This window comes from Molothrus ater, chromosome 3 (genome assembly GCF_012460135.2).
Source record: "Molothrus ater isolate BHLD 08-10-18 breed brown headed cowbird chromosome 3, BPBGC_Mater_1.1, whole genome shotgun sequence".
NCBI classification, from domain to species: domain Eukaryota; kingdom Metazoa; phylum Chordata; class Aves; order Passeriformes; family Icteridae; genus Molothrus; species Molothrus ater.
In genome coordinates, this window is record NC_050480.2 from 64,293,957 (window position 1) to 64,320,588 (window position 26,632).

Sequence of the window (26,632 nt, forward strand, 5' to 3'; positions counted from 1 at the left end):
CATCCTTTGTTTTTACTCCTTGAACTCTCTTTTGTACTTATCAAAAATGTGACTATTCACTCATCATTTAACACTGGATCAGGCTAAAGGGGATATTCTTCTTTTCTATAAAGTTTAGAAGAAATGGAAGAAAAATATAAAAACAGAGAATCAAGACCAGAAGACTTGCAGCTTATCTCAGAACTGAAAGACCTAATTGCAGAGCGGGACCAACTCATAAAGAAATTGATTGTAAGACTTCTATGCTCTCTTGGTGTTAATATCTTGACAAATACAAAAGTTAATCTGTTTCAAAGTGTTTGAAATGTATTTAAAGAACCAATCCTGCTAGAATATTCATATTCTTTGACACATTATTCCTCTGGTTTCAATGACTCATAATAGTAAAACTAATTAGACACAGAGTGTTTCCCAAAATCAAGCATAATACATTATTACAAGAAGTATTTTGGTACATCCTTTATCAGATGTCTCCTGCCTCCAATCCTGGGACAAGGCAGCCATGTAAGCCATATAAGAAGTAGTTTCTTCTGTGAGGCTTCTAAGACCAAGATCCTGACCCACTGAGCTTCCCAAATTCAGGCACAACACCCTGGCTTGGGTTAATCTGATTAGATCCCAATTAAGAAGCATGAAGGAATGAGGAAATCAAAATTGAGTAATTATCAGAATTTGACTATATTGAGTCTTTTGCAGTACGTAATCCATTAAGCTGTGCTCACTCTCAGGACCACGGAACTGAATAAATAGAAATTATTTAGATCATTCTATATAATAATATATAAACATGAGATGCAATTTTTAGAATTATCAGTTTATTTTAAAATGTAAGCATAAATTCATTTGAGACCATTTTACAGGCAGATTTGGCCACTAACTGATTTAAAATGCATAAAAAGGAGTTTCTATCTGTTGTTCTTTTTAGGAGGACAAAAAGTTCTATCAGCTGGAGCTAGTAAACAGGGAGACTAACTACAACAAAATGTTTAATGCAAGCCCTAATGTTGGTGTTATTAATCCATTGGTGAAGGTATGTTCCATGGACTTCATTGCTAAAGTAAAAAAAAGAAGAAATCTAAAGATATAGTAAAAAGAAAAGATTTATGTCTATGTGTGTGTGCCTGCATCTATACATAAATCACTCTTAACAGACATGTTCAAAACAAGGAACATAGTTTTCCATTTGTCTATTTATTTTTGTGGATGTTTGTTTCTTTTGTGTTGTTGAGAGATCCACTGATGCTGTTGCCCTGGTTTGCTTGACATGTGTGACATAAAACACAGGTTCTTATCACAAAACTACAAATTTAAAATGGAAAAGTGACAGGCAATAGAGGGTAGAACTATATCATGCCACAGAGAGCAGTGACACCCCTAACTGGTTTTAGTTTTGTAATTTTTCTTGGTTATTATGGGAAGTGCAAAGGCACTTAGCACTTTTTGGGAAGCACTCAGGGTGGAAGAGCGTTAGAAAGACAGGGAGAAGGAACAGTAAAAGGAAGGGAATAAGGGTAAAAAGGGGAAGGGGAGATGCATGAGAAGGGCATGGGATGAGTCTGAAAGGGGAAAGACATAGAGTAAGATTGGAGAAGTGGAATGACAAACCAGTGTGGACAGTGGAGGCTGCAAGAGACTGAAGTCAGTCTCTAGCCTTCTCAGTTACTGTCACCACCCATGCAAATGAAAGCCCTTCAGTAGCAACCTTTGCGAGTTCTCTCCATCCCGCTGAATAGCAGCCAGGGAAGGCTACTGTACACACTGACAAAGTAGCCTTCCTGTGAGTTCAAAAGCCAGCAGCATTGCTTCTTGAGGGAAGTGAGTAGACTTCCTGGTAGAGCACCTAAATACTATTCCTTTGCACCACTTCAGGAGTGAGTCCTCTGACATTTCCTTCCTCCTTGTGATAACCCATAGGTTATTTCACTTGCATGGAAGGGGAAGTGAAAGCTGGAGACAGAAGTTGGGAAGGTTCTGAAGCAGAGGCTAAAACCCAAGGGCACAACCTGAGTGGATCAGATGCTCAGGAGCTTCAGTGATCAAGGTTCAGGCTCAGGTTATTTAAAAGGAAGTCTGGCTCCATTATTTGAGATCAGGCTGTGGTTTTTAGCCACCCTTACTGCATTTTCACATCAGATCAGCATATTTCACACTTCTGCACAAACTCTGCTGCAAAATGTCAACATTCTCCTATCATTTTCACAAGCCCAGCAGCTCTCCCAAGCTTATCTGGATGCCTAATTTTTATGCTAACTGCATAAAAGAAATTAGTTTGGGCCCATTTGAGACAATACCAGGACTTCCAGGTACAATTTCAATGGTTGTTTGAAAATGTTGGAAGCCTGTCCATTTTTAAAGATGTAAAATGTAACCATTTAGTATATAACATTGTTTTGTGTGAAATCTGAAGTGTTTGGGAAAAGTACTTCAGCATCGGATTTCCATAGTGATAATTCACATATTTTTGTAATATGCTCCTATCACTTAAAATGTTTAGACTTTAGAAGTGTCTTGTATGCCAGTACATTCTGATCTTTCATTTCATGAGTTGTGGACAATGTTATGTTATTTTGTCAAAGCACATACTGTATTATTGGAGAATGAATTACAAAGAAACTGAAAATCTCATTCTCTTTTCTTTTTTTGTAAAAAAAAAATACAGAAGTTATGAGTTACCACAGGCTTTGCATTTTAATACAAAATTACAGCCATTGCAGTATGTGTTAGAGCTTCTGTAATTTCTGCAATGTTTAGTATAGTATTACATTCTTATATCTAAAGTTTCTTAATACTTTGCATGAATTTCATGGAAACAATACACACAATTTTCTCTCCAGATTTGACTGCTTCAGAAGCATAGATTGTTTCATAGAGAATATTATATAAATCATAGTATTTTTCTAAGCACTTATGTGGATAACGTACACTTTCCAGAAACAAGCCACCTGTGGAGCACACAGATTTTAACAACAGTTTGTTTAGCACACTGTTTTAATTACAGCAGATACTGTCCTGCAAGTGTATTTTACATAGTTGGTTACTTTCACCAAACTATTTCTTCTTATTTCTTGTTTCTTCAGCTACTACAGCAGACATGAATGGGACAATCTTAGTTTAATCCTTTATAGCTGATGATCATTCACTGTGATGCTTAAAACCCACTTTTTTCTATTATTGCCTTCTGTTAGATTGTCAGGGTATTTTAACTGTGTATTGACAAACACACCCACAAGTACATGTCTGCAATTAGTATCATTTGCATCTGCCAGCACTGGAGAGGTCAGGCACTGAAATCAAAGCTAGCAGAGAGCCTAAAAGAAGAAAGTGCAAACAAACAATAGGACTCTGTCTCCAGCTGAACTTGTGCCCACCCTTGAATAGAACAGCTCTTCTGTTTCAGGTGGAATTCTGATGGAAAATGTTATATAGAAACAACATGATATTCCACTTGTCTTTCACTTTATTTAGTTCACATATATGTAGTTAATAAGCCCTTAAGGGGTTTTTCTCCTAGCTTCTTTGTTAGAATTACATATAAGTAATTGGAAGAAATTATTTATTATATATTTAAATAATACCTAATTCATTGTATTTTTGAGCAAGGAAGTTTTTTATTTCTCTGGGTATGTCAAAAACTCCTACTTTTGGAAATAAGGCACTTTGAATTTTAGTATTTTATTGTGGACATGATAAAAGTGATAGAAGTCAGAAAATAACACACTATGTCCTGTCAGACAGCATTTAAAAGAAAAGTGATAAAATTATTTGAAACATCCTTCTGCATTAAAATATCTATAAAAACAGAGAGGATCACTGACTCCCTTGTGTGATGTGTTCTGGAATGTAAAATAGTGAAATAAAAATAGATTTCCTAAAGATTTTGAATCCCTTGAAATACTGTCAAGAGAAGTATGGAGAGTATTGAAAAAAAATATGTTCAGTTGTGCCATCTGGTGTCTAGAAGTGGCAGCTGTATTAGCATCAAAGCCAGGCCCTTTCTTTGAGCAAGAAACTGGACTTCTGTACAGTAATATTTTTATCTTTAGCTGTTCTGCTATAATGCTTTGCTGACTGAGAGGGTGTAATTGCTCTGAAAGAAGTGTAGGTGCTTTTCCAGATTTTATGGTCCAGTTACCAAAATGTGCCTCAGTGATGGAGTGAAATGTGTTGGAAAGACCCATTTTTTTAATCATTTAAATTTGCTGTAATTGCATTTGATAGTAGAGCTGTTTCACGGATATCAAGAAAAGATTTAAGTAAACATGAAAGGTTTAACAGACTGAAAGGAAATTTTCCACAAGATTGTCAATCTCCAATGTTTAAATAGAACCAATACATGTTTAAATAGAACCAATGTTTCAATATAACCCAAATGTTATATTGAAAGATCATATACTCATGTAATAAAGTCATTGATTATTGCACTAAATCATAATAACCTAATCATTTTGATTAGAAATTCGATTTTTCTGTGAAAATTTGTGGTGTTCAGGTCAAAGGAAACAGAAGACTACAATTGGAAAAAGAGCCAAATCTGTCCCAGTTTCTCTCCTTCAAAAAAACCTCCAAGCCAGCCATCACAAAACTTCTAAATTAGCCAATGTCCTCATCTGTCCCGGTGCAAGAAGCCTTCCTTACATTTGTTATTTTTAATGCAGCAAAAGAAGAAGAACGATAAATCAACAAACAGGTTTGTGAGTGTCCCCAATCTAAGTGCTCTGGATTCTAGCGGAGTGGTGGGCAATGGACATCCAAACCGCCTGGACCCCATTCCTAACTCACCCATCCACGATATTGAGTTCAGCAGCAGCAAACCACTACCACAGCCAATGCCACCCAAAGAGCCCAAGACGTTTTTGAGGTGAGCACTGCCTCACCAATCTTTTTTTTTTTGCTTAACTTTGGAAAATTTTGCATTCTTATTGAGCTGAATCCCACTTGCTCTATCAGCCTTTCAGAGGTACAAGTACTCTTACAGTGTTTTTAATTTTTAGGTTATAATTATAACCTCTTTATAGTATTCCTTTTTATTGTAGACCTTGTTGAAATGTGGAGTAGTCTCTCACTTTTCCCTAAGCCTTGAACTTTGAAAACCTTTATAAATACCTTAACAGAATTCATGTGCTTCCAATTGTTTACATATATGAACAATTGTTTTAGATGTTTGTGTTATTTACTGGTTTTCATTTAGGAATTGATACTAGCACGAAGGTTGTTTTATTTAGTAATATAAGATAATGATTTTTATATAAGAAAATTATTTTCCGTGCTAGGTGAATGTTTTGTGTTTCCTCTTTCCTCACCTATGTGAAATTGTTTCATAGGAGTAACCTTACTACAGCAACAGGAAATTTACAGGCTTGGGTGCTTAATGCTGAGCTTCCAGTAATCAAAACCAGCATTAAAGTCTCAAGTAGTTCTCTCACAAAATAATCTACTGAATTGAATAATTTAAAAATGACATTTTAGAGGCAGAATTTTAATCTTTTGTCTTGATATGCCCACATATTAAATGCACTGAAGTGCTGTACTTTGTATCTAGCAGGTGCTGATCTCTTACCTCTATGATACCAACTTAAAGTGAAATGTAGAACCACAAGTGTGGTTCCACAGCTGGTTGTTTGCTCTCTCCTTTGGTTTAATGCAAAAGATCACATACCTGGCAACTGCTAATTATAAAGGGAAACAAATGATAGAATCTAAAATAGATAGCAGAAAACAATATTTTTCAAGAAAAACTTTTTCTTTAAAAAAAAAAAGTACTGTTGCTATTTTTTTCCTGTGCATGTTATATGCATGAATATGCTCAGGTATCTATAAACATGCATGTGCATGACCCCATGGACTGTGATGCTGGAGTTTCCACTCCAAAATGTTTTGTGCTCTGTATTATCCTATAGTAGGAATTATTCTATTACCAATTTTTATTGATAAAGGAATTTGTGTAATTAAATTTAAATTATTCTTTCCTGTTCATTTTGTGAGAATGCTAAGCTTTCAAAGAGGAGCCAAATGCTGTTTGCAGCACAGCAGTTTGTTTTTTCTAGTATCTTGGCATATTTTAAGTGTGTGCATGAACAATTGCAAGTGATATTTGTGATGGGTATTATTACAAAAGTGTGTATTTCTGTTCAGTTGCCAGCCAGTCTTTGTGAGCACATGTCTACAAATATGATGTTCACATCATATTTTTCAAAATTAACTTTACCACAGGAAAAGGATGCTAAAAGAGGACCCTTCTACAGTCATGCTTTTCCAAGAAAACTCTTTTTATTCTTCTGCAAACTACAGCTCTTTATGAGATTTAAAATTATGTTTTCCAAAATACTACTTGCCCACCCTCTAATGTGGCTACTGAACTGACTTGTGCTGCTGATGCTCTCCAATGGAGTGGATGATCACAGATTCTATAGGGAGACATTAAATCACATCCTAAGGCACACTGATAAATTAATCCATGGAAAAACAGACTGTGTTCCTTACCGAATATTCTTTGATTTTCTTTTTCATCTCCTAACAGTTGTACTTTTCACGTAGTTGTAGGATAATTGTTTTTTTGTTCTCTTTTTGTGAATTTAGCCCTCCTCAGACTGATGCCTCACCAGTGGCTTCCCCAGACCCACAGCGCCAGGAGTGGTTTGCCCGATACTTTACGTTCTGAGAGATGATTTGTCTTTGTGGCACAGCGTGATGTGGACTGTTTATAAGAGCATGACCTTAAGTAAACCCTCATGTGAACAAGCTTTCCTGTAATTTGTCAAACACTGTGAATGAGAAAGTATTTGTCTTTCTGATTTGAAACTGCACTGTATTTCATGTTATATTTGTTGGAATCACCTGACATGGTACTATACAATATGTGTAATTATAACTATTATTTTTATTTAACATGGAAGAATCTTTAAACTTTGTAATTACTACATAATAAATTTTGGTAGAACAAACATAATGCTTTTTCCCCCTTTTTCCTATAAATGTGTTTTCTTTGATTTCAGGTAAGGCTTTTCCCCCCAGATAACATAATTGCATGGTTACTATAAATGCAATTTGAACTGTAAAAGGAAAAATATATATCTCTCACTCTCTCCAATTTGGGTGGGATATGTCTAATGCATCCCAGTTCTGTTACTTTGTAGCAGTTTAAAAACCTTCTCTGGCTAACATTTAAAAGGAAGAAACGCTAAACAAACCTAGTGTAGCTGCTGGCCTTCAGAGCAGATGGATTCTGACAGAAGATGAGAAATGCCACAAACCAGGAGCTGTTCATTGGGGAGGGGGGGTTGACTCCTCACCTGTTGCTTATGAGACTTCACCACCTAGTTATAATCAAAGATTTTATCATTGAATTCAACAAAAACTGTTCTCACAGGTTCTATATTTCTTTTATGAATATTAACAAAAACAAATGCTTGAAATATTTAGAGAAGTATTTTAGGTATCTCTGTGTAAATCAAGAATCTACATTTTGAGCATATAGTCTTGCTTTGGATAAAATTCATGTCTGAAACTAAAAAACAGAAGCCACAAACAAACAAATACCAACTACACTACTTTGTCCCATTAATACATACTACAGATACAGGTCTTTCATTAAAACTTAGTTACCTTCTCTTGTCTGTATTAAATTTTTTTCTTCTTCTTAAACTAATATATGAAACTGTTTTTCAGCTAGTGAGCATGATTCCCCAATCTATACCCTTTATGATGTCAGTGTTGCTCAAGAAATTTGTTGCAGCTTAGAGAAAACCAGAGCTTATTGTCTTTTTTATATTTTTTCATTCAAAGATTACCACAAATTAACTCACACTGGTAGTCTCAGGGAGAATATTGTCTTTGTTTTATGAATGTATTTTTAAGCTAAATCTCTTATCTTTTAAAAGCAGGAAAAAAATATGTTTGAGTTATTTGAATAAGGTTCTAGTTAGCATATACAAAGGTCTTGAACTTTAATATTTCATCTAAGGCCCTAACTGCATCCTTTTTTGCTATATGCACAAAGGTAAATACCCAGATGAAGATACTTGCTAATTACAATGAGTTTTGTATGTACTATATGTATAAATGAAAAATTTGTATGTTTTCATATAAACGATATAAAAATCTTCTAAATGCACATTTAAAAACTTCTATCATATAATTCACCTTGAAAACACCACTGAAAGCTGTATTCTGGTGATGCTGCCATGGATTAAAAATGTATACATCAGATTTTCTGTAGCTGGTGGACTCAACTGTAGGTATATGCAACTTTTTAATTTTAGAAGAAAGCCATATGGGGCAAAATGTCAGATTTCTTGGCTGTTACCCAAAATAAAATTCACTAGATCATTTTGTTACAATGTTCTGAAGTGAGTGTTGTGTATTTTTTCTTGCATGCTTTGCAAGGGATCAGCTGCCTTCTCCCATCTTCAATTTCATTTGTGCATTTTCGCATAACTGGACAGGAATACGAAGATAATGATCCCTACATTTACCTATTCAGTGAAAGGTGTGCCTGTTTTTACTAGTAGGCATCTGAATGTTTAGAAGCTCTCAGTTACTAGGTCTGCCACACTCAGAGCCTTATCAGTCTCCTCAAACCAAAAAAATAGCAAAAAAAAAAGTCCCAAAACCAACCAAAAATAAAATGCCCAAAAAACCAATGAGAGGAAACTAGAAAAAATTCTATTTTCTACCAAATGGCCTTGAGAACCTGTAAAATGTATTTGTCAAATAAGTCAGTATCTGGCTTTTGAGATTAAGGAACTTGCATGATGACAATGCCACTGTGTTCCTGATCTTTGCAGTACCTGGTATTCTGGAAAAAGCTAAAAGTGCAAGGATTCATGAGTTCATAGGCAGCCCCAGCCTCAGCTGCCAAGAGACACACCTTAGGGCATAGTCTGGAGCCCACGTTTAACAGCCACGTGAACATCCAGCCATGTTTATGCTGCCTGGTCTGAACCTTTCCCTAACCTGTGGGATCCATGAGCCCTTCTCAGTTCGTGTGCAGCCCTGCTGGCAGTGTCCAAACTGCACACTGTGCCACCACCCTGACCACAGCATTAATGGGCACTTCTGTACTCCTCTCCTGGAACAAACCCACATTGAGGGCACACACTGTGTTCTGTAAAACTGAAAAACAGAGCAGGTTTAAGTCTTTGTCTTCATTACCACACAGGACTATTAGGAGGGACCTCAAAGCAAAAATAGTAATATGGTTTATGTAAGAAATTATTATTCCAAGTGGAAAGCAGAGCCAAACCAGGCAAGTGTTCCAAGCCTAGGACAAGAGAGCTTTTCAGGCTGGTAACTGCCAGCACTGTCTCCATCCACTAGTTTGAAACAATTACTTTTCCCTGTCCATTTTGCATCATGATTTCAAAAGAGGCTATCTCATGGGTTTTTGAAAGGGCCTCACACATTTTTTGATAACTTCTTATTGAGCAAACGTTTCTTCATTACTCAGCTAAGCACATAACAGTTACTAGTTACTATTAGATAATAGTAAATTGATAAATAACTTCAGCTTTTTCTTGTAGGAACCACTACCTGATCACAGCCTTTACATACCAACATCTGCTACTTGCTCTGTAGTTGAAAAATCAGCTGCCCCAGTTGCAGGAAGCTGCACTGTTTTTCATACTGCTGCACTGGTTGTTCAGGCTACCAACACAGTCTGAGGAAGCACACGTGGGCACCTCCAGGAATTCACAGAGATGACAGCTCCACCATACCAGGAGGCAGGTAACTGCTAACAAATGTGCAGCAATAACTCTCTCATTATTGGAAAATAGCAGCCTGGGTTTGTAGCTTGCAAAACCAGCACTATAAACTGATTAAAATTGACACTGAAAGCGTATGTCAGAGAAAGAACTTGTTTTGAATTTTCATAGTGATCAATTTATATTTTAAGTGCAGATCTCAGGAATGCCTTTGCAGCTGAATTTATTACACTGGTTACAACAGGACCATATTATAAAACAAAATGTATTTTTCTTCTAGATGCATATCTAGGGGTTAAAACATTTCCTCTTTATAATCCCCATGAAGCAGTCTTTTGCTGGAAACACTGTTTTCTTCAGGTGAGGATTTAGGCAACATCTACAATCACACTGAAGTTTGTGTTTTCAAACAATGCAGGAGAGGTAACTGAACGTCCATCCACTGATTCACCAGACAGGAGTCCTGTGCAGAAATCCTCTTCCCATAGCATGTGGAGTAGCAATTCAGAGAAATCTGATTTGTAATTTAAAGCACCTGTGAACTTCCACACAAAATTTTTCTCCAAACATTCCAAGACCATTCCCTTCTTTGCTGGCCAAACATTCTTCAGATGAACTCACGGGTAGTAAGATAATATAGTCAGGAGGTGAAGTATACACTGCAGCTTTCTTATTCATTAAAATTTAAATAGGACTGGGAGGGAAAAACAACCCAGCATGCTAGACGTTAAAATTAATTATCTTAGTTTTATTAAGGCATTAAAGTAGTTACTTTACCTATTAAAGCCATATATCATAACCTGATAAGGCATCTAAAGGATATTATTTCTTGTTTGAGAAGTGTTGATTTACCCCTACACCAACTGTAAAATTTTGTATTAAAATACAAACTGTGTACATTTCTTTTGATATGTTTTTATTATAGAACTATTGGTGTTAGTGTAGTACACTTTTTGGTTAAGATCTTACATGGACAGTGATTTTTGTTTTGATTGCCTATCAAGAAGTCATCATTAATACAGGCTAACAATGAGAGGGCCTGGGAGTCAGCAGCTCAATGGAGAATAGCTTTAAGATCGCTCAACACTTTGAAGTTATGGGGACATTAACCTGTGCTCTGTGATACTGCAAGACTTGAATGGATGTGTGAAAGAGATTCAAATACCTTCTCAGAGGTATCAAGAAAATTTGAAAGTAAAACAGAAGGCAATCGTTGGGACCCTAAGAAGGGCAATATGTTTCTACCTAACCTCTGTCACTCTCCCTGTCCTCCCCACCCCCCCCCCCCACTTCTCTGTTTCTTTTCTCTTTTTTTCTCTTTGCCTCTTTTACTATTAAATAAAATATATCAATTTTTCCACACCAACATTTAACCTCGTTTGGTTTTAATCATGTGTTTTGAATATATTTTGAACCTTCAAAGTTCTTTCCGTTTGGTAATAGAGACTTAGTCTTCTTTGCTCTTCTGGTTTTAAACCGGATGGTAACAGCCTGGAACAGGACTTTGATACAGCATTAGCTAAAACCCAAACTATTTCAAATAATTGTAGAGCATGTCACTGGGTTGTTAAATGCGGGGAAAAATAGATAAGAAACTATTCAAAATACCATACTGTAAATTGCATAAGCAACAGCTTTAGAGCCTGCAGCAAACCCTGCTTTTTGGTTTCATTAATAAAATCCCCAAACTCCTCAGACTCTGTTACGCCCTCATGAAGAAGGGGGAAGAGGCTGGCTTGTCGTGCAGCTCTCTCCAAAGAAACCAAATTTAGACTTCGAGGTGTAACCCACGGGGGTGGAGAGGGAGCTTGTAGGAAGCAGCTTCAGCTGCCTCGAGGCTACCGCTGTCCACAGCCCTCGCAATCCTCCACGCTGTGCCGGGGCAGCGTCTCTCTCCACGGGCTGCAGAGAGCGGCACGGAGAGCCCGCAGACGGATCTTTTGTTCCCGAGAGGCCGAGCAGCTGGAGCGTCCCCCGTGCCCCCGGACTGCCCCGTGCCGGCCTCGCCGCCCCGCTCCTACTCCTGCTCCCGGGCGGGCCGGTTCTCCTGCGGCAAGCGCCCCGGCATCCCGCCCGGCCCCGGCCGCTCTCCGCCGCCCCGCCCCGCTCAGGGCCCGCCGGGCCCGGGCGTGGAGCGACGCGGAGGGGCGGGGACGGAGCCGCTCCTCCCGCCGGGTGAGGGAGCTGCGGCCGCTGCCTCGGCGCGGCGGGAAGCGGCGGGAGCGGGGCGGCCCCGCTGCAGGTACCGAGGGGGAGCGGGGGGCCGCGGGCGCTGCCCGTTTGCCTGCCGGGCGGGCTGCAGGGAGCGCCGCGCATCCCTCGCTGCCCGGTGCTGAGCGGGACGGGACGCGCTTGGGGCAGCAGCCGGCTGGCCGCCCTCAAAACTTGCCGTGCTGGAGGCGGCCGGAGCGGGAGGGCTGGCAAGTGGCTGCGGGAGCCGCCTGCCCTCATCGCCTGCAGAGCGAGGGAAGGAGAGCCGCCCCAGTCTGCTTCTCGCACTACCGGGAGGAGCGCCCCGCCTCTCACCGGCAGGCGGGGCGGGGCGGGGCGGGGCGGGCTGGGTTGGCGGGAGCCGTCACTGAGGGCGGCTCGGCTCGGCCCGGCCCGGCCTCGGTGCCTGCCGCGGTCCCGGTGGCGGGCGGCGGAGGTGCCGCCCTGAGGAGGTTTGCCTGCCCGAGCTCAGGAGCTGCGCCCGCCCCGCCTCGCCTGGCTCCTCGCTGGGCTTTTCCCAGGGAAAGACAAAGTTTCCCGCCCGGCGCGCGGCCGTAGCGGGAAGCGGCGCTGTGTGAGTGAGCGCCTCCCCGCGCCTTGCCCGCCCCGGGCAGCCAGGGACAGCATGGTGCTGAGCGCGGAGCAGGTGAGCCTCATCGGGCAGGTGTTCGAGTCGTACGTGCTGGAGCACCACAAGGACGAAATCCTGGCCATCCTGAGGGAGGCGGACGAGCAGGCGCACTACCCGGTCGTCGTCGACGCCTTGACGCTCTTTGAGACCAACATGGAGATCGGGGAGTTCTTCAACGCCTTCCCCAGCGAGGTGCTCCCGATTTTCGACAGCGCGCTGCGCCGGGCCGCGCTGGCAGCGCTGCAGGACAGCGCGGAGCCCGCACAGCTCAGCCTCAAGCAGAACCTGCACGCCAGGGTCTCGGGTGAGTGCGGGCCGGGACTGCAGAGAGCTGCACCTCCCAGCCGGGACTGCCGGCATTTCTTGGCTCTTCAGGGAAACTGCCAAAAGTTCCGTACTCTGTAACAAACTATTCTTCCTTGGCTCTTCAGGGAAACTGCCAACATTTCCGTAACCAGTTATTGGGGTGCCATGGAATGAGCGAGTTTAATTCTTGCCGTTCCTGTGTTTGAAGCCGAGGGAATCCTTAGTGTTTATTGAGCAGCAAGGAACACGTGCAAACAGGTGGATGGGTGTAGATCACCTCCCAAAAGAAAAGCTGTGGCCATGCCCACTGGGCTGCGTGTCCCTCGCTGGGTAAGGGCTTACACTAAAGCCTTTCCAGGGCAAAGACTTCTCCAAAGCAGCAGCTGGTCTTTCATTATTTCTTCTGGACAGAAGATGTTGAGAGAAGAAAAAAGGGAAAAAAAAGTCCTGGGAAAAAAGTTTTAGGGGAAGATAAATGGTTCCAAAGTTTTACTGCAGGTTGCCTTCCCTACCATGCCCGTTGGCACTCAGTCCTTATTGGCTCCAGCCATCTTCCAAAGTCTAAATTTTGAGTTGTCTTGTAACAATTTTGTCTGAAAGTGTTGAATTTTATGCTTAACTGTTATAAAATTGCTTGTCATAAAATTGGAAGGAACTGTTGGAAGGCGTGATTAATAATGGAGGATTCAGTAATGTTTTTACTGCCAGATGATATATCATTATTCCTTATTATTGGGAAATTTTTAGTAGCTTTGAGTTTTGGTAAATGTGGAGTGCAGGTTCTGGGATTGAAATGTCTTTTTTGCCTGTTGTGGGAAACAGGGTCAGCAGTGGCACCATCCCTTCTGGTCATTTCTGATCATAACAATTTGGAGCAATAGTCTGCAAAGCCGAGAGCTGGCAGCCTGTGTTTCCCTCCTCTGTCCTGTTGTGGAGTGGCTTATGATCATTCAGTCTTTTGGCAGCTTGAATTTGGATAAATCACATTGTTAAATAGGCCTGTGTTTCATTCCAGTGAGTTTCCATAAAAATGTTGTAATGACAACGCATACATCAGAAATACATTTAGCCTGTGGTGTTCAGGTGCTGAGGAGCTTGTACTCAGCTGCTGAGTGTGTGAGGTAAAAGGATGGCCTCTTGTGTTGGACTGAAACTTGACGACAAGCACCCTCCTGTACCTATGAAAGCAGGAATGAGGTAAAGCTTTCCTCCTAGTGTTCTGAGATGCATTTACATCATTCAGGGCTTCAGCATGGAAAAAGACTCCAAGGAAGTATTAGAAGGAATACAGCAAGGAGAGACGATCTCTGCAAGAGTAGTGGTATCTCTAAGACGTTCCTTTTCCTCCTATCAGCCTCTTGCTGGAGCTGATCATTCCTCCCACAGTGATGTTTTGTCTAAATAGTCCCTTATCAACCTCTGGCAAAATTAGCCCCCTTGATCAAATAGTTTTAGTAACTGATAAAAGCAAGCCTGACTGATCATTGATAGAATTCAGTCAGCAGACTCACAGATAATTCCATCCATAAGCTGGAGAGATGTTGGTGAAGAACAGGGACAGTTATCCTTGAGAGGTCCAGCTGGATCAAAATAGCATTTGTCCACATAATTTGGTTAATGCTCTGTACCACTGAAAGGCTCACTGCAGAAAAAAAAGAAATAACCTAAATTTTCTATAGCCCTTTTTCCACCCAAATTTTCCCATGATACTGTTACCTTTAAGTAGGTGCTGAGTTCTGATTACCTTCAGAATTCTCATCTTGGAGTGCCACTTCCCATTCCCATGTCAGAGAAGGAGGGAATGAGAATGTGGTGCACTATTCTTGGTGGGAGCAGCAGGCACCTACCACGAGTTTGGTGATGGTATCTTTGCGTCAGGCTTGGAATTAAGTGAGGAAAAGTGATTTTGCATACACCAGATATAAGAAACAATCTCAACATTTTCTACCAATATGGACAGGGCATCTAGGGGTTCAAAAAAGGATGGAAGGAGTGTGGATATGCAGTTATTAATAATGGATGATTACCTGGAGTTCACTGAAGAAAGTAAAAGTTCTTTATCTGAATTTCAGCATTGTAGGAATTTGATTGTATAACTTCTATTTTTTGCTACAAATCCATTAAATGATTTTTCCTTGTTTATCATTAGCCTGAGCACCACTGTGTTTGTTAGTGAAGGCCAAGCTGCTTCTGATATTTTAAATAGCTTTTTTGTAACTAATACAAAGAGGCACATACTCAATTAAAGAATTTGTCAAGCAGTCTAGTATGATCAGAATGAAGGCTCTTTTTGTCACATTTGTCTCTTCAAAATTCACAGAGATGATCATCATATATCCTGACAACAGTGCTGCAGCTCTCTCTAGTGTAAGATGTGGTGCACTTTGCAAAGCTTTTTCAGGGGCAGCAATACTGAACTAAGGAAAAAAAAAAGCCAAAACAGGTGGAGAAATAACGGATTTTTATTTTTTCCTGAACTGACTAGAAATGCAAATCTGTGGTAGAATGAAATTTTCAGCAGGCTGGGTAGAACAGTTAAATAGCTTTATTAGAGTCAAACAGAAAAAAATGTTTGCAGTTTTACAAAATACTTCCTCCTGATTATTTAATTCCACTTTTTCTACTTTATTCTCTTACCTTTTAAAATTAGTTCAATTGTTTGAAAAAATTCTTTGAACAAAAGCAGAAAGTCAAGTGTTGTTTAAAAGCATCAAACCAGAATGTTTCTACATGTCTGAAATAAGGAATTTAGGGTTGAAAACACTGAAATAAATATGAATTTTTTTTTCCCCAGCCAAAGTCACTGAGAATATTTGCCCTAAATGCACAAATAGTTTTGGTCCCCTTAGAAACGTTATTTCTTAGCAGATTTGTAGTTACATCTCTGTAGAAAATAATTCCAAAATATTTTGGAAGTAAAGATAAGAAATTAAGTTTATAATTATTCGCTATCTTGTAGCTCATTACTAATTTCTGAGTAGGCAATATTTTGCTCAGGTGAGCATTTCAAGACCGTTTACTTTTGTAAGGACTTTGTAGGTTGTTGAGATTAATCTTCCTGAGGATTTCAGCCACTCTGGTGCCAAGTGATGGGTGAGCTCTGGAGCCTGATCAGCACATGACTGAACTGGCTGCTGGGGTGGAATTAAGGGAGAGCAAGTGGAAAGTGTCCTGTCACTATGCATTTGAATTTACAAGTGATTTTGCTTTGCCTGTGTTCATAACCCCTTTACATTCTTTTTATGCTATCTTCTTTGAGCTCGAGGTTTACTGGTATCCAATGTGGATTTAAGATCAAATGCTCTCCAACTGTGAGTTTGCCTAGACTTGAGAATTCACACAATATTAGGAGCTACACCTGTTTAACTGTGGGATAACCCTGGACCACAATTAAGTAGCATAACCAAAAATTTGTCATTCAGATAAACCAGATGTAGAATAAATGTCATTTGCAAAAGGAACATCTGAATTAATACAGATATGAGAACATCAGGATCCGTTTCCATGAATGGAAGCTGTTCATGACTGTTCACCCCTTGGCAAGAGTGGGAGAGTAACCTGGCAGCATTTTCAGCTAGTGCTCAGTGTCTGATAATTTTCACCATCTGAGGACAGTGAATCAGATTTATGGTACAACAGATGAATAGCTGAATCATGTTTATAAAATGCTAATAACAATGGCTACTGTATATGTCTGGTGTGTTTTCTGTTTAACTGCATTGTAAGTCCTTGTTTGATAAGCACAGCCTTATGCTGCACATGTTTCTGTCTAACAGGTTTGCCTGTTTGCCCAGAGCTGACTCGAGAGCACATTCCTAAATCCAAGGACGTGGGACACTTTTTGTCTGTTACTGGGACTGTCATACGCACCAGTTCGGTGAAGGTTTTGGAGTTTGAGCGGAGTTACATCTGTAACAAGTGCAAGCATGTGTTTGCTGTCAAGGCTGACTTCGAGCAGTACTACGCCTTCTGTCGTCCAGCAGCCTGCCTCAATGAAGAAGGCTGCAACTCAACCAAGTTCATGTGTCTCTCTGGAACAACCTCTTCTCCTACCTGCTGCAGGGACTATCAAGAAATCAAAATTCAGGAACAGGTAAGGGAAAAAAAAAAAACATAGACAAAAGGGGAAGGTATTAAAGTATGGATGTCTACTGTTGTTTAAAACAAGCCTTAGATGACTGAAAGGAGCCAGGTAACCCATTGGTCAGAGATTTCCTGTCAAAGAATTAAAAATTAAGCCAACATGTAGACCATACTTCTGTAACTGGGTAATTCTATTCAATATTGTACAAAACACCAGCAGTCAGTGAATAGATTAAATTTCCATAGATGAAATTCCCTTCCACGTTGAATCCCTGTAACACCAAGTGTGTTATTTTTCCTCTAAGCACTTCCTGTGCATGATGCTGATGTTCAACACTGGTTCTGAGGACTAAAGCTAGCCCAGTGTTGGCCAGGGCCAGCTGTAGCTGTGCAGTGTGGTCAGTACATGGTGTCTGCAAATGTTCTTCCCTTCAGCCAATATTGAACTCACAATTATTGCATATGTGATCCTTACAGAACCTGCAGCCAGAATTTGTGTTTGGTTTCTGATGGTAGCCCTGGGTGGAAGTACAGACAAGGTGAAGAGAAATGTGTGAAGTTAGAAATTAAGGTCTTAATAGTAAGGGAATAAACTTTTAGGAAATAAGCCCTATATTGCATGAACATATAATGATTGTTTCTGACATATGGGAAATCTCTTTAACTTAGATTTTGTTATGCCCTGTGACACACATATCTCACTGGTAGGAAGGATTTTCAGCAACATGAGCTTGTTAAAAACAGTAAAGTTAAACTAGGAGTGAATTTCCCTTGTGTTTGCTACTGAGGTCTGCAAATAACTGTGCATGTGCCATCAGTACTGACAGTGATGTGAACTGCCTGTGGCCATTTAGATAATACACAAGGGTGAATTAACCTTCCTAGGCACCAGAGAGTGAATACATTTAGAATTCTGGCATGTATGACCTGGGCTGCAGAACGAAAAGGTCCTTCTGACTGTTGTTCTTGTGCAGTGGATACTCTCAAAACTATTGCAAGCTCTAAGTGTAAATGGAAAGATTGCTTGTTGGAAATGGACTGTGACAAGATTGCAGAGACTTTGCCCTGAAGAAAAGAAAAAGAATTACAGGAGTTACTGGCACATTTGTCAATATATATTTGGGGTTTCCTGTTTTTGATTTAATCCTTGGCACCTAAACTTAATCTCAGACTGTCAAGTCATGGTTAAATACCAGAAAAATACAGAGAATATTCACTCAGTATCTACTTCAGTGAAGCGTTATCTAACCCATGCACATGCTTCAGTACCCAAAGTCAACTTTACATATCGAAGAAGTACCTAGTAATAACTCAAACTATAATAAAAATAAAAAAATTAGTCTTTCAAATGACCTCTTTTAGTGAGCTTTGCTTTCTTCAGCAAGATATTGAAATCACACAAGATCTCCCAGCACTGAGCACCTTCTGCTAATTTAACACTCAATCCCATTTCCTTTAATATCAGCATTAAACTTTCATTGTTAAGTTCAGGGCAGCATGGGCATCCTTACTGTAAGTTTTATGGTAAAAAGCAAGAACTGACCTCAGTTCCAGGAAAGGACCACATGCCATAGCAGCTGTAAATTAAAGGCTTTTGAAAGGTGCAGTTCTTAAGAAGTGCTTTTCCTTCCCATCCCCTAGGTTCAGAGGCTGTCTGTTGGAAGCATCCCTCGTTGCATGGTGGTTGTTCTGGAAGATGACTTGGTGGACAGTTGCAAGTCTGGTGAGGATATAGCATAAATTACCTATGTCTGTACCCACAAGCATTTTTAGTTTTGCACTTGAGATGAATCTCTGTCGGGTGGCTGTCAGTGGTGGGGGCTCCCCAAATGAGGTGTGTTCGTCTGTCACGGTGCTGTTTCGGGCTGAACGTTAGCGTGGCAGCTGGTGACCATTCCAGAAAATGTCATGCACCCCCCATGTCAGCTTACATCTTGACTGTTTGACAGATCAGCATCAATAAGTAATGTGTTGTGACAGACAGGAAGTACATTAAACCTTGTTAGTGTAGAACACCAAACCTCCCTAGGACATCGGGTCACACAGTGTGAGGTGCCCCTCCATAGGTTCATAGGGCCAGGAAAGCTGACCTCTCTCTAAGGAGTACTGCAGGTAGAAAAAGTTACTTGGCATTCAGAGAAGAAGCTCATTGGCAGGACAATGAATGGAGAATGCACTAAACATTCTCAGATAGGCACATTTCCACAAGAAATTAATTTGTGGTTGTACTTTCTCAGAAGAAAGCTCTACTCAGAATGTTAACAAGTGATTCTGGGGTTCATTCTCCACAAAGGTTACCAGAAGCCAAATAAGTTTTGACTAATTTTTTTTTTTTGTATAATCAATCTAATTGAAAGAGCTTCTACAGTTTGCCAGGAATCCCTCTCTTCTAAAAAAGGAAACGAGCAGAGGTATATCTTTAAGAATTCACCTCCCTTAAACAGAGGTGGAAAGACATAACACTTCCTACCACAGACTTGAGCAACCTACCTTATCTTTGTTTTAGACTTCCAGTAAGTGCAGGAGGTTTTGCTTTTTGTTGTTAGATTTTTTTTAACCTTGTTAACTGTAACACATGACCTAGATCATGTTGTTGTGCATTACAGCTAGCTGAAGTGTCTACATGCCTCAAGTCAGATTTTTTTTTTTGTTATTTTACTAATTTTTGTTGTTACCTCTAGGAGATGACATCACAGTGTATGGAGTGGTAATGCAGAGGTGGAAACCTTTCCACGAGGGTGCACGCTGTGACTTGGAGCTTGTTTTAAAAGCCAACTATGTTAAAGTGAACAATGAGCAGCTAGCAGGGGTTGTAATTGATGAAGAAGTTCGCAAGGAATTTGAAGACTTCTGGGAAAGGCATAGGAATGATCCCTTAGCAGGTTAGTGGTTGAACACTTTTAAGTAGGACACTTGATTGGAAAGAGATGAAATCAGGAGCGAAAATACAATGACTGAACACATTTTCCCCTCATTATCCTATCTCACCACTCATTCATCAAGAATATATTTTTTTCACTACAAGAATACAAAATTCTTACTTTAATATTACTGGGGTGGGGTGGAAGGAAGTACCAAACCTACTGCATTGATCTTCATCCTCTGAGCTTTCTATTCAAGTCTTTTTTGGAACATTTATTAACAAGAAATGAAAAGGAATGTAAGTATAAGAGGAAAAAAAAAAAGAAAAATGTTTTATAATCAAGAAAGAAGTAGCATATTTCTCAGAAGAAATAGTGTGGATCAGATCTGCCTTTAGTCAGCACAGCTGTTGCCTCTGGGGTGAGAGAGCTGACACACTGTCTCTGCATCCCAAATTAAGCTCTGCTTCTTTACCATAGGGATTAGCACATCCCATCTTTAACATAACTCTGGGATGCCTAGATCCTTGAGTTAGGAGCAGGGGAGCCTTCAATTCGCAGTGGCTTCCAGAACAGTCAGTGTTCAGTATGCTGGCTCCTAAACTTAGCATGGTCCACAGTCAGCCAACTTGGAATTCCCAGTAGTTCTGTGTGGAACTCTGTCCCTCTCTGTAATCTGAGTGCCTTCTCCTCAACTCTGCAGAAGCTCAATGGACTCTTTGGGGTCTCCACCCCTGAACTTTATTAGGCTGACAGTCTGTTTTGTAAAACCCTGCAAAAGGCTTAGTCTTTCTTTTTTAAAGAAAACAGGAGGAAAAGCAGGTGGGAACCTCCCTCAAATGAGCCTGCTCACAATAAGAAAGCGTAGATCCTGTCTATGTTAAAGATTCTTCAAAACTGCATTTCCTGGAAAGCAATTTAATTGCTAGCTTCATGCTGTTTGGAATGATAACATTTCTTCCTTCTGCTATTTGGAATGAGAATATTTCTTATCATTCTCGTTAGAACTGTTCAGAAAGTAACTCAGGATCTTGAAGGTCCCTTTTAATCTTTCATTCTCAGGACAAATTTTGGAAGCCTGCAGAGAGCAACGTCATTCTATCTAATATTACCCATTCAGAATAAATAAATTTCAAGTGGCTACAAGAAAGTTGAGGTGGAAATTAGAAGGACCCTGACTGCCCAAGGTGTCTGTTTCAGTCAGTTTGTCTGAATTTTAGTTGAAACTGAGGGCAAAGATTAAACCTGACTAAGGAGTCTGAGGCCACAGAATGTGTGTGTCACTTAATGATGCTAACTCCTAACTGTGAAGTCAAATCTTGACCGGCGTGTGGCGGAAAATTTCGTTGTTAAAATTTCACTTTTGGATGAACAAAGATGTGTTAATTCCTTCAGAAGAACTCCAAATGAAACACATATACCTTAAGTCTTCCATTAGGTCCAGTACCATATACTTACATCTAAATTTAAAACATGAAGTTAAGCTCGCAAAATGAGTCACTCTCTTTTATTCCCTAGCAATGGAAGTAACACATGGCATATAACCTGAGACCCCTTATCTGCTGGAGGTGTCAGAATCTCAAAAAACAGAATTAATCCTGTTACATATCTTCCACACCATCAGCATTTTCAGAGCAGATTGAAATATTCTGCTGCTAGAAAGAGACTATAGTAGGGAGGAAGAGACACGGAGGGATCTGTGACACTGGAGGATCAAAGGAGAAGGAAGCTAACAATGAGAAAATAAACACACTATGTGTGCACAGGTTTAAGGCAAAATAAGTGTTAGACTTTTTCTTAAATGTACAACACACAAGTTTTCAAGGGGATATTTTGAAATCTGTAAACTTTCAGGTTTTGTAGCTTCTACACTTGTAAATGTGGAACAAAAGAATTTGCATGATGGCGTTTCATTCCTTAAATTGCAATAGGATTGGCTTTGCTGCTTATGACTGTGACTTACTTAACTTCTGTATCATGAAGGAAGTTTGGATCAAACAACCGCTCTAGGTGCCATTTAAAAAAAAAAATTTAAAATCTCCTTCCTACCCTACTCTTCTTGCCCAAATTATTTGTCAGTCTACATGGGAGTCCCTGGAAAACCAAGTTTTAACTCTGCTGAGTGCCATTTTTGCTCCTGTTTTAGGGAGGAATGAAATTTTGGCTAGCTTATGTCCTCAAGTTTTTGGATTGTACCTGGTGAAGCTGGCTGTAGCCATGGTGCTTGCTGGTGGTGTGCAGAGGACTGATGCTGCTGGAACTCGAACCAGAGGTTTGTATTGTTTCTAAAAGTATCGCGTCCTTTGTAACAGTCATTCCCATCCCTGTCCTCACCCACATCCCCCCCACCCTTCCAAAATCAAACCAGGAAGAACTTGGAAGCGCAGTCATCCCATTTTCTTGAGTGAGAACAAGTTTTAATCAATTTTGACTATTCTTTGAAAATCTCAGACAAGTGGGTGTCTAGACTTCCTCTTTTTACTTAATTTTTCCCAAATAAAACCCAATAGAAGCAGACTTTTAGGTTTCCATTAGGTAGAATATTAAAGGCAGCTATTTTATCTGAAACATCTCACTTTTTATTGTAAAAGTGACATTTTGAATTTGTTTCTAGTAGAACATTCCCAGCAGTATTTGGCATCAAAGGATGGAATCTTAATGTTTCCTTAATATGGATCACTATAGTATGTTAAAAGGAAAAATTAAAGGATTAATTTCACTTCCTAATGCCAGACTTTTCCATCTGTGATTGTCACCACATCTCACTTAGTGTTGTAACTCCAAGTTACCTGCCTGCTGATTTGCCTTCTGTTGTTGTTAGATGGCAAATATGCCATGTGCCAGGTGGTACACAGGTCATAATCTATGTAGGTCATAATAATTTTTAAAAGTATGTCTCTATATACAAATGCAGGATTTTCTTAATGCTCTAACAGCTAAAAAACTTATAGACTTTATATTTGAATTGAAGTTGGATTTTGTAGAAAACAGTGAAAAAAATTTAGAGCACTACTGAGATTTTAGCAGATGAATTATTTACTTCTGTAATTTCATTGTTGTGAAAAGACAAAGTTGTGTAACTGTTAGCAAAGAATTACTTAAGCAAAACAGCCTGCTGATTTTATTAGTCCATTTTGCAATAATTTAAATAACTGAATAGTGGAATGGTAACTAAAACCTGATATCCTTCTGTTTCATATTCAAGAATGAACTGAGTCTGAGAAATGAGCATTCTAAAATCTAAGAACTCATATTACAGGAAGTGTCAAATACCTGCAAACACTTCACAAATACTCAGTTGTAAATATTTGTGTCTAGATGACTTTATTAAAAAATGTATTTATCACACCAAATAAATAGTGCAGAATTACATATTTTAATGTCTATATAATGCTAAATTTTAGATGACTATGACAAGTATTATTTAATCTGAGCATTTTGTGTCAATGTTTGTCTGTGTATGAACTGTCTACTCCCACATCACTGTTTTCCCCCAAGGTGAATCACACCTTCTGTTGGTTGGAGACCCAGGTACAGGGAAATCTCAGTTCCTCAAGTATGCAGTAAAGATTATGCCACGCTCTGTGCTTACAGCAGGAATTGGATCCACAAGTGCAGGTATGTGCTTCTTCAGCTGTAGCAGGTTATCTCTCACTCAAGTATGTTTGTATAGAAGCCTTCATGTATGTGAACATATGTGCTCAGGTTGTTGTGAGCACAGTTGAAGCAGAGAACTGCTGCATGTGAGGCCTGGTCTGACTCTCTGCAGTCCTGCCTCTTTGTCTGTATCCCTGAAGGACTGATGAGCTTCTAGCAGGGAGCCTGACAAGCCTCATCCAGAGACACCTCTCAATGCTTTGCTAGCAGAGAGTGATCTGAACCTGTATTTTTAGCATTTCCCAGCTATGACAAATATGACATCTTTCCAGAGCTCACGCTGTGTGATGAGCTAGCGTCATTTGGTTTCTCCTGAACAGATAATCTCCTCTCTTCTGTTCTTTTATGTGTTCTGTCTGGTGCCAGTTTGATTTCTGTTTGCTTTCTGGAAATTCACCCCTCTGTTGAGGAACTATTTCTTGCTCATGAAGATGGTTTTTAAATGGTTTCAGAGAGCAAGTGGGTTTTTTTCTTCTTTTTTTCCTCTTTCTTCCTTTTGTTAAATTTAGGCATGTCCCAGCTGGCTCTCAATGCTAGCCATCTTTGCAAACTCTTCTGGGACAATGTACAGGGTCAGATTACCTCTGCCAATGACTTTATTTGAACAAATGAATATACTACTTGTATGTTCAAAATCACAAAATAATTAGGGTCAAATCCCTGTGTCTCAGCTAGCATGTGTAACTTGAATATTCCTTAGAGAGTGCTGCTTGTCATTGTATGTCTAGGAAATAGCATTATTTGTACATGGGAGAACCAGAGGATAAATCTTCCCTAGCTATGTATATACTGACTCTTCCATAGCTGTGGAGGTTGAGCATGATGTTGAACATGTACACTCCTGTGTGCAGGGAACTTGTTATGAAACACATACGCCTCTGACTTTCCAATCAAACTGTTAACAAATAGGTCTGGAGAGAAGCCAGAGAGAAAATTTTGGCTTAGCAAAATCTTTTCTCCACTTTTTGTTCTGTGTTAAGAATTGAGAACAGTCTGTATGATTTCAGATTTGCTAGGGGACTCGCAGTGACCTGGAGTGCAATTTTGCCATGTATTTCAGTGTGACTTTGCCCATTTTTGTAAGAAGTGATTTCCTGTGTCTGTTGCTCTCAGTCTCTGATGTTGCTGTTGCCTACTTCACCATGTCTCCCTCCCATGCTTCACCTTCCTGATCTGAATATGATCTGATTTCCAGCTCAGCCATGATGGCTAGGTTCAAACACATGTCCCTGAAGACAAATATTGCTTACTGTGGTATATGTGCACTAATGATGTGTGGAGATAAAGTTTCATCTCATTAGAGGATTGTCTTGGGCCTTTAAATCATCCATATTTCACTTAAATATTCCTTATTTTTAAAAAACTTCTCTCTCAGTCCCTTTTTCCAAATCTGACAGCAGCACCAGATTTGTACTTTAGAATTCTTCAGGACCATTATCACAAGTGAAAATTGAGTGCCCAGCAAGGAATCTTATTAATCTAGTTTAATTTCAGGGAACCTTTCCATGGCTAGAACTGCTGGACTAAGGTATTAATTTCTAGACCAGGAGTTTGGATGTTGTTTGAATTACTATTTTCTTTGCCTTTCCCGTGCAAGGACTGTCTTATGAATATGCTTGTAGCTAGCTGCACCTAACATTGACTTTTGTAAACTTGCTCTCTGTGCAGAAGCTTCAAATTAGTTTGGAGAACTATTAAACTGCTTTACTTTCTTGTCATAATTGAACACTTTGAATTACCAGTTTCTGTTTTCCCAGAGAGGACAGCCCTAATGCACATTCTTCCCTCCAGTGTATTAATATTAATAAATATCTAAGTTTCACTTTCAGCTAGTTCCTTGCTGTATATAAAAAGCAGTCTGAATTGCATTTAATTGCTGGTTCTGGGATTGCAGTCCACACGGCCAAAAGACACACCTGAGATTGGGTAAACCCTAAATCCTAAAAGCTGGGTCCTTCTTTTGGAGAAAACAGCTGGTATCTCACCAGCCTTTAGTAAGATTCTGTGTACACTGACACCTTGTGCCCTTTACCCATCTGGTACTGGTTTAGGACACAAGCTATTTAAGCATTGAATTAGAATTCTGTATCCCAAACTGTGTCATACTAGTTTTACTTGGTTTTCTGTACAAGTATTTATTTGTACCAGGACAGCATATTAGGTCATTAACATTCTCCTTGTGCCAAAATTCTCTTTCTTCCCTGGTATACCTTGGGCATCACCTGCTCTGAGATCCACTATGATACTTTGTGTCCCTGCAGTATCGTGTGCCTGCTGCAGTCCATTAACCCCTACCGACGTGACTGGAATTGGCTTGTAGAATTTCAGAATAGTGACCTAACTCCTGCAGCTTAATTTGCTGTTGGGCCTCTGCTTTTTCAATCAGGTTCCTGCCTTCCCCTCCACTTTCTAAACAAAGTCTGTGCTGTTTTACCTGATTCAGAAAGTACAACCCAGGAGAAAACCCTGCTTTCTTGCTGAAGGTTTGGAAGACCTTCATCTTTCTATCTCACCCACAAGCTCAAGTTGCCCGCTTGCTGCAAACAGCCTTAGAAATGACAGATAATTTGTTCTCTGTTTTGAAAAAAACAGAACTTTACCTCCACTCAGTAAGTAAGTTTCTGAGCTTACTTATTTATTAAGTTGCCTTTCTTTCAAACACTTAGCAGAAGTTTTCTGTTGCAAATTCTCTACAAGTTTAGGACTTATATGAGGAACCGGGGTTTGTTTCTCCCACATCTCTTTAATGATAGTTGGCAGGCAGACCAGCCCACACACAACAACTCCATGGTAAGAATTTATGTGACCACTGTAGGACTTTGTGATCTGTAAATGAAAGATGGGGGAACCATCTGTCCCATGTTTCGTTCTGTCTACACTGGCTTTTTTTACAGGCCCGGTTCATTCTCCCTGACTTGTGTCTCGTCGGAGAATCACAGGGAGTCACTCAGCTACCTTTTATTTTTAGAAATTGATACACAGTTTTCCATAAAGATAGAGACTTAGAGAGGCTTAGCAAGATCTCTCTGGGAGTTCTCACCTTACTACTGAGTTAAATAAACTGTTTTGCAGGCCCCAGAGGCACAGTGCCGCTTATGTTTATTTGGATGAGATAATCACTAGTAAGAAAACATTTCATTTGCCTCTGGAGCTTGAGATTTGCAGTGATCGAATGCTGTGCA

The 26,632-nt window shown here is 39.9% G+C and overlaps 2 protein-coding genes across 9 annotated transcripts in view; both read left to right on the forward strand.

Annotated features, from left to right (window-relative positions):
- Positions 1-8,340, forward strand: part of FAM184A (family with sequence similarity 184 member A) — a 74,552-nt gene extending 66,212 nt beyond the window's left edge. For 4 of the 8 annotated variants that reach the window (XM_054514217.1, XM_054514218.1, XM_054514220.1 and 1 more), the window contains 4 exons: positions 114-231; positions 926-1,030; positions 4,656-4,858; positions 6,577-8,340. In XM_054514217.1, the coding sequence (XP_054370192.1) occupies positions 114-231; positions 926-1,030; positions 4,656-4,858; positions 6,577-6,658 (508 nt within the window). In that variant the 3' untranslated portion in view covers positions 6,659-8,340. The remainder of the gene's footprint in view (positions 1-113; positions 232-925; positions 1,031-4,655; positions 4,859-6,576) is intronic. The other 4 variants (XM_054514219.1, XM_054514224.1, XM_054514223.1 and 1 more) reach the window with 3 other exon arrangements.
- A 4,113-nt stretch (positions 8,341-12,453) lies between these two features.
- Positions 12,454-26,632, forward strand: part of MCM9 (minichromosome maintenance 9 homologous recombination repair factor) — a 48,134-nt gene continuing 33,955 nt past the window's right edge. Inside the window, 6 exon segments of the mRNA XM_036379946.1 lie at positions 12,454-12,847; positions 16,626-16,942; positions 18,574-18,655; positions 19,614-19,814; positions 21,940-22,065; positions 23,292-23,411. Of these exon segments, the coding sequence (XP_036235839.1) occupies positions 12,538-12,847; positions 16,626-16,942; positions 18,574-18,655; positions 19,614-19,814; positions 21,940-22,065; positions 23,292-23,411 (1,156 nt within the window). The 5' untranslated portion in view covers positions 12,454-12,537.